Here is a 14594-nt window from a genome sequence, read left to right as displayed (position 1 = left end):
AATTCCAAAGCTAGAAATAACCTAAGATCCAATTGATATATGTTTATATATAATCTCCAAAGCCAATGTTACTACTTTATACCACCTTCCTGAAGAAGGAATTAAAATCTGAGAGAACTAAAGTGAAATACATGGGTGCTCAACAATGGTGAAAATTGCATGAATGCACATCTTTGTACTGATTACATAAGTTACTGATAAACAAATGATTCATCATCAGCTGCAGAAAACTTGCATGATCTCTGCCATCCATAGAAAATGTGGTCAAAGTGCCCAAGGGACCTGGAAATCTAAATACTATTGAGCAACTACTAGGTACATATATTCATATTCTTATTCATATATTCCTCCATCCATTGAAGCAAACAAAAATATACTGAATACCTAACATGTCCCTGGTGACAAATTCCACACACTCATGGGTGTGGACTTTGCTAGACTCCTTTGCATGGATATTCTGAAAGTTCCTAAATCTTTGCTAGCTCAAAACCAACCTCTACATTTGCAAGGTACCTTGAGTTGTGGTCACTGAGGTCACATGCCTTCTATCTGCTACCAGAAAGTGAGATCCTTAGGATGAGATTTACATCATGTGCCTCTGAAGCCCCCAAAGCGCAGAGCTTATAAGACCCTGGGAGCACTACAGGTGCTCTGTGACTGCCGTTATTACAGTGTCATATGTGTGGAGGCTTCCCTTTCTGTCTTGTGAACCATATCTGATCTTTCAAGGGTGAGCAAGAGTGAGTAATGAATAATGAAAGAATGAACACTTTGTATTTTCATCAAACACGGTCTTCCTAGTAATTTTATCATTTCCTTGAGGTCACCAGTTATTCTCATCACCACTGGTCATCTTTTCAGATTTCACGGTCTTGTTATTATCATTATCTCTTGATTCTTCTGCCTTCTTTTAATGCTGGCAATGAGTTGTCAAATTCTGTTGCTTCTGTTACAACCTTGTTAAATCTTTTCTATTCTCCCTGTTACCACCTTGGTTCAGGCACATCATCTCTTGCAAAAACTATTATGAATGATCTCCCACACTGATCCATATTATACCTGCTGAAGTCACATAACTTTCCAGAATCATAATCTCATGTGGCCCATCTCTTCCTTCAAACCTTCAAAGGCTCCCATGAATCCACTGAATTATTCTGGATCTTTTAACTGGACATCAAAGCTTTATGTATGACCCCATCTACATTTTGATTCTAATTCACCACTGCTCATCGAGAAGGAAATGGCAACCCACTCCAGTGTTCTTGCCTGGAGAATCCCAGGGACGGGGGAGCCTGGTGGGCTGCCGTCTATGGGGTCGCACAGAGTCGGACACGACTGAAGCGACTTAGCAGTAGCAGCATCTACTGATGCCTTCTCCTGCCTCTTCCCACTTCACAGTCAAATAGGACGTTGTACTTTTTATTAAATACATCTTGCATTTTCCATCTCTGTTACTTCCACCTGAGCACTCTTCCTCATTCTATCCTTTGAGGCCCATTTTTAAAGGCCAGCTCTTTCATGAAGTAGGTCCTGATACCACACAGACAAGACAGCTACTTCCTTGGATATCAGCAGGTCTTTGTGTTGCCTTTTTCAAGTCAGTCTTGTTTTATTTATCTAACCCTGCTTTATTTATACTGATTTGGTACTTACCTTGTGTATTGCAGTACAAGGTCCTCATGGTGAGGGTCAGTGGTTTCCTTATTTTTGTGATTGTTTGAAGAGTTTGGTACAAAGCCTTGTACACAGGGGCACTCAATAACCTACTGGTCGACCTCAACATTCCTCTCAACTTTACTGTAATCGCCTTAAGAACAATGACCTTAAGGGCACAGTGTCTCTCAATACATGTAAGGAGCCTTGTGCATAAGAGGTGTTCAAAACTTAATTCATTTAAGTAATTTCATAGTTCCAGAGCAAGAGATTTCAAAAACACATGTAACACTGGCATTAGCCTGAAATATTCACTTAATCACCTCTCACCTGTCCCAGACACTGCACTCAAAATTTTATAACAGTCATCTTGTGTAATCCTGCCAAGAACACCGTGAAGCACTGTCTTTTCCCTCAATGGATGGGCAGAGATTTACAGAAGTGAAGTGACTGGATTCTGCAACGAGTCAGTGGCAGAGCTGAAATTTGAACCAAAGCAATTTCTGCTTCCAGAGCCCATGGTTGTCACCATCATGCCATATGCCTTGGTTATGTTTGCCAACTCCCCTTAGTTTCAATAATTTGGGTAAACAAAAAATCTTTTAAAAAATACTTCAAGCTACATCTTAAAATCATTTTTGAAACATGAGAACATCTTGACTCTCAGATTATTTTAATGGGTGTGAAAATAAAGAATTGCTAAGTCTTTCTTATCCACTTTCCAATGTAAGTTTCAAATTTAGGAGGCTATTTGTTTTCTCAAATGATATGCATGGTTAGTACTTAATTATGCATCCCCCAACATGGAGGTGATAAGGGTAACATACCTCCAGATAACTGAAAATCATTTAATTTTGTGAAGCAATCTAGAAATCTCAGAACCAGAAACAACCGTTTAGTTCCCCATTTCCTTCTAAATTTTTAGATACTTGAAAACTCTTCTTATTAGTCTGGACTCTGATTGAAGGGCAGAGTGAAAAAGTGTGGGGTTGGCATAGATAATCCGTGAATAAATAGGGCCAGAGATTTCTCTCTGTCTGAATCTCCCCATTCAGTCTGCATGGAAAAGCACTAGCATCAACTTTGGCCACAGTGCTGAAAAAGAATACTAGCCTCAAGGAGTCTATAGATTATGAAACTGGGAGAAAACGGAAAAAAGTTGTACTGGCCCTAACAACACTGAGGAAGGACTCACAAGCTGTAAGATAAAAGTCACTGCTTTCTTTAGGATTTCAGAGATACAAACATGGAAAGTAGACAGTTACATCTAAGAAACAGTTACTGGCTAACTGGTCACCAGTGTGTCTTTAGCATTCAATGGAAATACTGTTACTCACGATGAGATTTATAACTTAAGATGAAATTATATCAAGCAAGGACAAACTCTGATTTTCAGTAAAACAGAGTGGAAAAAATGACCACTGATGTTTCAGCTACTCAAATATTCTATGTATCTATTCAAAGCACAACAATTTCTATATAAAAAGCCTGATAATATTAATTTCACTGTTCAGTCATAGCTACCTTTTTCTGGATTTAAGTTCAGTTTAATTCAGTCGCTCAGTCGTGTCCAACTCTTTGCGACCCCATGAACTGCAGCACACCAGGCCTCCCTGTCCATCACCAAATGCTGAAGTCTACCCAAACCCATGTCCATTGAGTCAGTGATGCCATCCAACCATCTCATTCTCTATCATCCCCTTCTCCTCCTGCCCTCAATCTTTCCCAGCATCAGGGTCTTTTCAAATGAGTCAACCCTTTGCATCAAGTGGCCAAAATATTGGAGTTTCAGCTTCATCATCAGTCTTTCCAGTGAACACCCAGGACTAATTTAAGTGTTGATGTTAAAACCTAAGGTATGATGAACCTCTGTGACTTAAAGGATACCTTAAAATCCAAATTCCGTTTATGAAGTAAAATTCCATCAAAGTATTTTGGCTCCTTTAAAATGATCTAAAATATTCAGCTGTTGATATTTGAGCACTGCAAGTCATAGGTTATATATTCAGAAAAGAACAGAGGAAAAAGAATGAGCCTGTTATGTTCATTAGAGTATCATGGAAAATGACAGCCTTAAATACTCCTGAGCACTGGTTAACATTCTGCCAACTCCTTCTGCTGTAGCAGAAATCATAAAAACAAAGCATAACACGGAAAAAGGAGTTTAAGTCAAGTGAAAATATTTATGACATTGTAAGCTTCTTAAAAATGTATTCACTGAAACATGAAAAAATAGCAGTAATTAATCCCAAAATAAAAGAGAAAAACAGTGTTGCTCCAACACAACTGAATAAATGCATATTCTTAACAATCTGTAATGTCTTAAATCAGCTAATATGATAATTTACTAAATGTTTTTTCAGATATGAAATATTAAGGTGGAATATCAGCTAATATGATAATTTACTAAATGTTTTTTCAGATATGAAATATTAAGGTGGAATATGTTTATTGATTTGTTTTAGAGGAAGAGGTTTCTAACTATCTGTTTCAGATCATTAGAATTCTCACATTAACTCAAAACCCATAATACCTTAACACGGTGAATGTGAAGTACTATTTGATAAAGACTTACCTTCTAAGTACCTTATTTTCCTTTGAAAAGCAACTTCCTTAAAATACTACATATCAACAATAATAAAACTTAGCCATTCACTCTGATCTGCATTGAGTTAAAGGATGCAAAGAAAGAAAAAAAAAGGTTCTCCCCCATAAAACTCAATCCTATGTCATGATTTTTCCTTTAAATTTAATCATTTTGAAACATTAAAAAACCTGCTGTTTCTCCTGGAGCATCCTCTATCAAGATTAAAGAAGGGTTTGTTTGAAAACAAACAGGATACAGGAGTAAATGGTGCAGCCTCCAAGCAAGCTATAAATAGCAATGGCATTTTCAAGAAATCTTGCGCTGGAGCGTTATGTTGCAGTTTAAACATGCAGTGCAGATTTTATTATAAAGGTGTCACCAAAATTCATTGTTATACAAGAAATGCAGTTCTTACCAAGTTTTCTTGGTTCCTGGCTGCTATTTTCTGCTCCTCTTCTGCCCCATTTTTCATGTATTTTACCTCTTCCACCGGTTTGATCCTATACTCATCTGAGTGCCAAAAAAGAGAAGACATTCTATAACTTTTTTCACAATGGTAGAAAGTGTCAGTAAGAAAAGCCAAACAACACAATTTGTTAGAGCCTTTTTCCCCTGTGGCCTTTATATATGGTTCATTTGAAACAATCTGGAAGATGCTTAACTAGCCTCTTTTTATGAAGTGCTCTCCTCTGTCCACTGGGAAAAATTCAGCATCATGAAGGCCGCTAACAAAAGTGGCACTGCCTGGTTCTTTTACAGAGAGCAGATGGTGTCACTGGAAACGGAGGTTGTTCCATCTCCAAACAATATTTGGAATTTATACGTAATAGGGCATATCACGTAATGATCTACGGAGATTTTCCTCCATGAGAACATTAGTTCAAAATACCTGTGGCAGCAGTGTTATACAGTACATTCACACCTAAATTTTTCTCTTTGGAAAAAACAAAGTAAAAGCAACGAGCTTGACTGATCAACAAATAGATGTAAACAATTGGAAGTTGAAATTTTCCTATTGATGATTCACATATTAAATGTGCAACAGTCTGCAACAATTTCATATGATATATACAGACGTTTTCTTAACCTCTCTGTAAAGTCACACACGAGAGGAGCATGGCTCTAATTGGTAGGTGTATCAGTCAAGGCTGGAGAGTAGAGTGGGCCATGGGCGGGACCTGGACTTTGCAACAGCCAGAGAAAGACAGTACAACAAATTCCAACATCGAAACACAGCGTAGGTCAAACTTGGGAAAACTTGCAATTAAAGTTCTTTTCCAGGAGAGAGGTTTGGTGATGACAATGCTGACATTTTCACCAGATTTCTGTCACCAGGAACTGACTTGGGTACACTAAGGTCAAGAACAGGTGTGACTTTGAGTCATCTTTAGTATGTGGGGAGAAAAATCACAGACATTATGGAACTAGAAAATTTCATCAACCAATAAAATGATGATTGCCTAGCAAAGGGCATGGAATAATGTACAGAACAGGTAGATAGATATCTATCACTAGGAAGCTGCAATATAGTTTCTTATTGTCTGCAGTTAATTTGCTACAACGTCTATATTCTTACATAATTTCTTACCTTATTTATAATACCATTTCCAAAATAGTTTCAGGCTTCCTCATACTATCCCTCAATATGCTACACCCCAAAGATGTTTGTTATGGTAATGTTTCTTTAGTAATTATGCTGTTCCAATGTTTCTCAAAATTATCATCCTTATGAAATTAATATATTTGCACATTTCTGAATCAAGACTCCTTATTCACGAGGCCAATTGTTTTTTCCTTCTGACAATTCAAGGTAGTTATTGATCCTGCTTCTTTCTAAAGAAATTAGAAAGACTGGTACAAGTCTACAGTAATGAGTCCTTTAGGAATACCACATCCTGAATGTATTAACAAGTTAATCAGTGGGTTCTGATCCACAATTACAATGTGTAAGAATTTCACATTTCAATTTGGTATGCAGAAGAGAAAAAAAATAAAAGTAAATCAATAAAATTGGTACATTTAATTAGGAATTATTTACTCAGAAGTAGGAAAAGCTCTTGCTAATTGAAAAGAAAAGACACTGACTAATTATGCCTCCAGTACAATTATATAGAGATAAAAATAAAGGGGAAAAAATAGCTAAAGAGGGACTCCCTAACTTCAGTTTGGAACATTAATATTTATAAATGATAGTTCACTGGGATAATTACTAACATTTAACTTAACTAAATTATGATGTTAATGACTTACGGTGTCTCTGATTACTTAAATTACACATACACATATTTATTTTTTTAAAACACAATTCCAGCAGACTCTATGATTTTGTCTGGAGGACACACAACCTCATGTGATAAGATGGGGAAAGCACGTTTTAGGTCCCAAGCAGAACCTTCTGAAAGATGGCCCTTCACCTGCAGCATAGTAAAAGGTCTCTCCTTAGAGGGGACCTACCCTGGCCTTGTCAGCTGTCCCTTCCCATATCAAGCAACAGCTCATAGCAGACACTCTCTAAAGGGGAGTGATATTCAAACTTCATTCTCTTTTTATCCATCCAGGAAACAAAACTTAATTGAAAGTAGTAGAAAAACTATTAATATTTTTGTAGTACTTCTCTTCGATGAAGAAAAGCTGCGGACTACATGACTTTCAAGGCAGAATTATCCCACATACAGACTTTCTATAACATCACCAGTTTAGAAAGAGGATAGGTTTTAGTGTGTCATTAACAAACACGGCTGGCTAGCCAATGCCAATTTCATGGAACACGCTTTGATTGGATAAAAAAGAAAGAAAAAAAAAAACAAACAGCCACGTCTGCAAAGCCAGACCTATCATTATTACTTACACAACACACTGCACAAAATCCATCACAGTGTGAAACAAAAAAAGCCACCAAGGCCCTTAGATAAACCACAGCTTGTACAAAGCCAAGACTTAAAAACGGGCTGTCAAATCTCTCAAAGGCTCATGCTGGGGATGAAGATGCCCATCTGGAAATAGACAACTTGTCAACCAACGTGTCACACATTTCCATGGCAATGCCGCCTTCATGAATGACACTCTGGGTGGATGAACAGAACATTTCAGGCTGTGGCCGTGACATGACCACCTCAGAAATCCATTTTTCCTTTTATTTAGGGCATAGGGGAAATCATGGGGGGTTTTATGCCCCCTTCATCAGATCCCACACTGGAGGGAATTAGCAGAGCCACTGTTAACAGCCAGAGTCCTGGTGACAGGACAATGTGCCAACTTGATTAAGAGGAGTGAACAGCAGACCGTCCTCCTCCGGCTCCCTCACACCTGTTCACGATGTTCCTTTTCTTCTTGTTGATCTTGTCAAGTGGCTTGTTAAAATGCACGTCAGAAACAGTAGGCTGACACCCCATTTCAAACCTGCTCCCCCTTCTCTCTGTGTAAATAGTTGCAGGCTGTGCCAGTCAAAATATATCTGGGGTAGAAGCACTGCTGTGGTGATAGGATCTTATTCCTCAGACCACACCAGAGAGGGGCAGCTCCATCAAACTAAAGACAACTGTTTCCCACCAAATCTTTGAACCTCACTTTTGACATAAAATGCAAGGAGATCAAATCAATGAATCCTCAAGGAAATCAACCCTGAATATTCATTGGAAGGACTAATGCTGAAGCTGAAGCTCCAGTATTTTGGCCACCTAATGCAAAGAGTCGACTCACTGGAAAAGACCCTAATGCTGGGGAAGATTGAAGGCAGGGGAAGGGGACAACAGAAGACGAGATGGTTGGATGGCATCATCAACTCAATGAACATGAATCTGAGCAAATTCTGGGAAACAGTGAAGGATGGGGAAGCCTGGCGTGCTGCAGTCCATGGGGTCACAAAGAGTCGGACACAACTTAGCAACTGAACAACAACAAATATGCGTATAGAATCAAGTTTTTAGAGCTGGAAGGGAATAAAATGGTTTGACTTGGCTTTAGATGGTATGGAATCATCACCACTTTCTAGATCCTATCAATTCTTCCATTGTTAATAACTCACCGGCCCATAACTGGTTCTCTCAAGCTTTGCAGACAAAGATCTGCTACAAGGTTACATTTATAATCAAGGGAACTGACTTTAACATGAGACAATTAGATGGAGGTGAGTGCTGGAGTGAGTTTATAACGCCAAAATTATTAAACAGTTAACATTTCTCATAAAAGTACATATTAGGTAAGGAAGGAGAAAGGCAAGAGTTCTAGAAATGCTGCTCTTTCAGGTAAGAAAGGCTCTTACAGTTGTTTCCTAGAATGGTGAAATTTGCATCTACTTTCACACCTTACTGTCTTCTCATCAATGACATATGTACCAAAATAAACCGTAATCTTTTCCAGGGCTGTTTCAATTTCAAAAACTCTGTGCTAAAGTCTTCATATCAAAATCTAACATCTGTCTGGGCATCTTCTCTGAATGCTCTGGATTGCTTCTTCATTCAGAATTTGCCTGAAGATTCTCTAGTAGACTAATTATTATTATATGCTCAGGAAAACACGAGGACTTAGGAAAAGAGGTAAAAGAAGTATTTACAAAAATAAACAAACCAATTAAAAGACTAAACTATTCTGCTTCTTGATATAAACTCACTCCCCGTAGGTTTCTCCCACTGAGCATCCTGTCTACCAAACTAACTAAATTCAAGTCCCCAAATCCTGGCACAACTTCTGATTCTTCCCTAAGATCTTTTATAAAAAACTTAAAAAAAAATTGATTGGAGTATAATTGCTTTGCAATGTTGTGTTAGTTTCTGCTGTACAATGAAGTGAATCAGCTATATTTATACATATATCCCCTCCCTCTTGAGCCTCCTTCCCACTCCCACCCCATCCCCCTCATTCTATCCATCTAGGTCATCACAGAGTATGGAGCTAAGCTCAGTCTGCTATTCAGCAGTTTCCCACCAACTATTTTACACATGGTAGCTTGGAGAAGGAAATGGCAACCCACTCCAGTATTTGTGCCTGGAAAATCCCATGGACAGAGGAGCCTGGCAGGCTACAGCTCATGGGATTGCAAAGAGTTGGACACAACTGAGCAACTGAGCACCACCACCACCAGCGTGTATATATACACACACATACATTCTTTCAAGAGATGGGTACTCATGGCAGCTAAAAGCTTAGCCTCAAGAGCTATTAATAGAATGACTGGCCATATGATCTTGGGCAACTTCCTCGGTGCTTTCTGTGCTTTGGTTTTTTCTTTTGTAAAATGGGAATATTTACAGTACTTAATCTCACACATGGAGCCACATGAATTAACATGAATACACTTAAAACAGTGCCTCACCCATAGTGAAGTGAAGTGAATTCGTTCAGTCATGTCCAACTCTTTGCGACCCCATGGGCTGTAGCCTACCAGGCTCCTCTGTCCATGGGATTTTCCAGGCAATAGTCCTGGAGTGGATTGCCATTTCCTTCTCCAGGGGATCTTCCCAACCCAGGGATTGAACCCGGGTCTCCCCATAACAAATGCTCAAAAAATACTGGCTGCTGCTTTAGAAAAACTCAGCTGGTTCTGCAGGGAATACTATTTCTAATGTACAAAATCCATCAAAAATGGCAACCCACTCCAGTATCCTTGCCTGGAGAAGCCCATGGACAGAGGAGTCTGGTGTGTTACAGTCCATAGGGTCACAAAGAGTCGGATACAACCGAAACAACTTAGCACACAGCACATAAAAACAACAAGCATCATGTAAACATCAGGAATTAATCAAAATGGTGACTTAACTATGTTGACAAATAAGAGAGGAAGTGATAAGGGGGTATAATTGTCCATGATAAGCCTTCAGTATTTTTTTAACTATGTACATATAGTGCTTTAATTAAAATATAACATGATTTTCAAAGAACAATAACTTTTATGATAGGAAAAAGAAGAGTGATCATTATTTGAGTGAGACTGGGGTTACAATGAAATAATGCTCCTCCATCTTCCTGTATATCCTAACTCAGTTATTGCCACTAGCACAGCTCCTTGTCTCAGGCTTTCTCGAGAGCACAAGAGTGAACGGGTGAGGTCCCAATTCAGAACAGGCAGGATGATTGCTTTAAAAAAAGAAGGACAAAGGTTGCTTAAAAAAAAAAACAAAAAAGCCACTTTGGAAAGAAAACCCTTTTCTGGAAGGCCAAGAAGGCAGAACTCTATGGCACTATAAAATAAAGACGGATGGCAAGCCTGGTCAATTACACCGGGAAATGCGGCCTCCTACTTTGGAGGACTCCACCCAACAGCTGGTCATGCCTCCATTTGCTTATTCATTCCACACTCACCTAAAGTCTGCTGTGTCTAAGCCGCGGTCTTTCTCAGGGGTTCAGTGGATGCTGTCTGGGTGGACGAGGTATCTGTTTTTACACTCAAAGTGTCTGGCACACTGGTGTTTAATAAAACTTATTTTTAAGAGCTAAAACCTAAAGACCTGACTTCAGTTCACAGATGAATAAAATTTACCCCAATCAGTGCTTCAGTTTTGTTTGTCTGAGGTGTCCCTTTTTCCCCTTGCTGGATTCTCCAATGAAGAAAAAAGATATCTAATTAAAAAAAAATGCCAGTCTTTACACTTTTGTAAACAAGTGCAATGGGTGTGAAACTGCTATTTCACCTTGACCTTTTCGCTGTGATGTCCTCAGTGTGGAAGTCTTGGCTGACTTATATGTAGGTTTTTGAGCTAAAACTTGTATTATTCCCCCATCTAGAATTTCTTTCCTAGTCTCTCAGTTGATTCAAAGACTGTTTGAGTCCAAGTTTCATTATCTTTATGAAATCTTCAATCTCTTTGGACTACAAGTATCTCTTCTGCCTCCAAACTTCTAAGTTCGTTCTTTTCACTTTAAAAATTTGCCCCAAACACCCTTAGTGTTATTTCCTTCACACGTGAAGTGATTTCAACTAATTGTAAACTTCTCCAAGCGAAGAGATGATTTCATTTCCAGGCTACTGCATGGAAAACCCAGTTAATTTCATGTAGCTGAACCATTCAATATAGGCACCAGCAACCTCAGTAGTAGGGTGGTCATGTGATCCAAGGAGATGAAGGAGAAAGGAAACACTTTCTTCTCTTTTCTTTGATGTAAAGCTTGACTTGAACCAAAGCTTTAAATGGGCAGTTTGTCTCTGATGTCAAAGAACCTCCTCTTCTGAACCCAACTTGCATTTCCATGTAAACCTCTCCCCAAGCCTCCCCATTCTGCAGTTTTCTCAGCCCTACTGCCTCTACCCACTTCTCCTGTAGCATTACACTAAGACATGCCTTAAAGCCTATTTTTCAAACTTACACCTTAACCTTTTTTTTTTTTTTGGTGCCCCAATAAAGATGATTTGTGTTAAATCAGCAATCACTAATTGGCGTACTTCTAAGACATTCAACATAAAGGAAAAAATTTGAGGCTTGACGTGTGTTCTGGCCGGGAGTTGGGTAAGGGGCCATGGTTTCTTAGGTTAGGAAAGTCACTGCTGGCAATCCAGTCTCATCCATCCTTTATCTTTTTTGGAGCTCCTGAGCTTTTGAATCTGTGGGTTGCTGCTGTTGATTGTATTGGGGAATTTTTCGGCTAATATTCTCCATGCCTCCCTTCCTGTCTTTACACAGCTTGTAAATGGGGAGCTGCCTGACTTCAGAACCCACTCTTCACTGTTACATCTTTGGGATATGCTTTGGAACTTATCTCACCTCTCCCATCATCCTAATCTCCGAGATACAGCTTTGTGGTTCTTAGTTTTATAACAACAGGTCAGTGCCTAATAGCTGTTGGATTGAAGAGAATTTTGTCACAGAAGCATTGAAGGCTTTGATGCCCACAGCATATCTAACCCTGATTCACTTCTAAACCCTCCTCACCTGGAAGGCTCTTATTCAGGACAGTCTGAAAACTTACTCTGGGCTGGCTCTGAGCTGAGCAATGCCAGACGGTGTTGAAAGGAGGGAACAGAAGAGGCTAGGAAACAGTGCCTGAGAGAAACCACCGTCCTGGGAGAAGGCTTGTGCTCTGGGAAACTTTCTACTACCTGGAGCATATTCCTCAGGTTAGACTGACCCTAGACTGACCACATAACTAGGCTGACCACATTCCACTTGGCTGCAGTCCACCAGGATGGACTAAATCTGGAAAATCTTATACACAAAGCAGAGACTCAACTGAAGGACCTCACAGACCACTAGCAATTCTGAGTCAGGCAGTCCCTTCACAATCATTACTATATCCTCACTTGCAGAAAACGATTTTGCCCTTTCCAGTGTAATAGTTATCATTAAGCAATTTCTATGATAATTATGAAGTGCCCATTCTAAACGTTTTGAACATTTCTAAAATAAGGTTTTGGTGCATTTAATACTAAATGCTCTTGGTTCTTTTCAAAATGTGACTCAAATCAACCTAATAAAGGAAAACTAACTTCAAAATATGATTGTTTGATACATTAAGTGCTCACGGTCTAAGAATATAAACTGTTAAAAAATTACAAAAGGGAAATTATGCTTTCAGACTTCATATTTATGGAAGATTAAACCCTGGCCGCTGGGTTTCCACTAGTGGAATTAGGCAGATTGTATACATTTGTACCCCATGGACCGTAGCCTTCTAGGCTCCTCTGTCCATGGGATTCTCCAGGCAAGAATACTGGAGTGGGCTGCAATTCCCTTCTCCAAGGGATCTTCCTGACCCAGGATTAAACCCAGGTCTCCTGAATTGCAGGCAGATTCTTTACCAATTGAGCTACAAGGGAAGCTACATATATTTGTTCACATCTCCCTTTATGATACCTCATAATTGAACATTAATGTCACTCAGAGAGGAAGTTTTACATGCCTACTTTATTCTTACTCATTAGTGAAACCTAATGCTGGGGCATATTTGAAAACCAGAGATAGACAAAAGATATAGTCTTGTTTCAAAACTCATTTCAGCACACCCTCACTAATAAAGGGTGCTATCCTTTTTAAAAAAATATGCAATCAACTGAGGGGTGCAAACAGTATCTAGTTTTCATTTTAGTTTGATGTTTCAAAATTTACTAGTGATACCGAATACCTTTTCCCTGTTTGGATCATTCAATTCACATGTACTCCCTTCTTTCTGATATCCTTTGCCCTTTTTCTCTAGTTGGAGTTGTAATATTTTTCTTATTGACTGCTATGAGCTCTCTGCAAACTATACCAATTTATGGATATACTTCTGGCCCCAAAAGGTCTGTGCAAAAGCACCTCTTGAGTTTCATTCAGACAGGAGGAGGCAGAAAGAACTAACTGCCTTCTGTTCTTCAGTCAAATGCTGCACTGTCTTTTCGGTGTTCTTTTCCTTCCTTACTTCAGCAGCATTCACTGAGCACCCACTACATGCCAGAGAACGGAGTACTCAGTCCTGGGGTTACACCTGGGGAAAGGAGGCAGACGCTGTTCTCAGGGAGCTCACAGCCAGTGAGGGGAGATTTAAGAAAATGAGCAAATGAGAGTGCAGTCCATCTGCAGTCATAACGCACAAGTGGGGGGCTTCCCCAGTGGCTCAGTGGTAAAGAATCTGCCTGCAATGCAGGAGTGACAGGAGACACAGGCTCGACCCCTGGGTCAGGAAGATCCCCTGGAGAAGGGCATAGCAACACACTCCAGTAATCTTGCCTGGAGAATCCCATGGACAGAGGAGCCTGGGGGGCTATGGTCCATGGGGTCGCAAAGAGTTGGACACCACTGAAGAGGCTTAGTATGAACACACAGAGTCGTTGTAATAAGAACAGAAGGAGGGACCCCTTAAGAAAGGTTAGGGAGAGTCTTGGAGGAGGTGACATAACTCAGAGGAGTACTAAGGAACGCTAAGGTGTGTGGGAAGGACAGATCTAGGTAAGGGGACAGTGAGTTCAACAGCCAGAGAGAACATGACCGACAGGAACAACAGAGAGAGTTCTAGTACAGCCAATACGCAGAATTCGGGGCAGGAGGCAGGCAGGGGTTGCTGCCTAGAGAAATGTACAGAAGGGAGGCTATAGCGCAAGTGCAGGAAGAACTGGGATGCAAACCCCACTGGAATCAGGCTCCGCACCAAGGGTGTATTGACTTCCCCCACCAGGTGCCAGACTGAAGCTGCCGTTACAGCCTAAGCTTCTGTCCTCAGCCATCTCCTCTGGAGAGACCCCAATCATCATAATCCAAGGCTTTCTGCCTCTCTGAAAGAAGACTCAGTGAAAGTGGAACACACATGAGCCAGGGGAGATGGGCCAGTCAGCTGAGGAAGGTGAGGAAGAACGACACCTGGAGGAGAAGACAGGCCAAGAGCCAGTGGCCACTAGGAATCTCAGGAGGGTGGAGTCTTTCCCTGGAGTCAGCTGGTGGGACTGGAGCTT

At 40.1% G+C, this 14594-nt stretch overlaps 1 protein-coding gene across 1 annotated transcript in view; it reads right to left on the bottom strand.

Annotated features, from left to right (window-relative positions):
- C12H1orf21 (chromosome 12 C1orf21 homolog) overlaps positions 1-14594 on the bottom strand; it is a 241062-nt gene that overhangs the window by 107294 nt on the left and 119174 nt on the right. The window contains exon 3 of the mRNA XM_069546295.1: positions 4656-4750. Within this exon, the coding sequence (XP_069402396.1) occupies positions 4656-4750 (95 nt within the window). The remainder of the gene's footprint in view (positions 1-4655; positions 4751-14594) is intronic.

This window comes from Ovis canadensis, chromosome 12, assembly GCF_042477335.2.
Source record: "Ovis canadensis isolate MfBH-ARS-UI-01 breed Bighorn chromosome 12, ARS-UI_OviCan_v2, whole genome shotgun sequence".
NCBI classification, from domain to species: domain Eukaryota; kingdom Metazoa; phylum Chordata; class Mammalia; order Artiodactyla; family Bovidae; genus Ovis; species Ovis canadensis.
The sequence above is the reverse complement of the archived record's forward strand: the minus strand, read 5'-3'. Positions and strand labels throughout refer to the sequence as shown.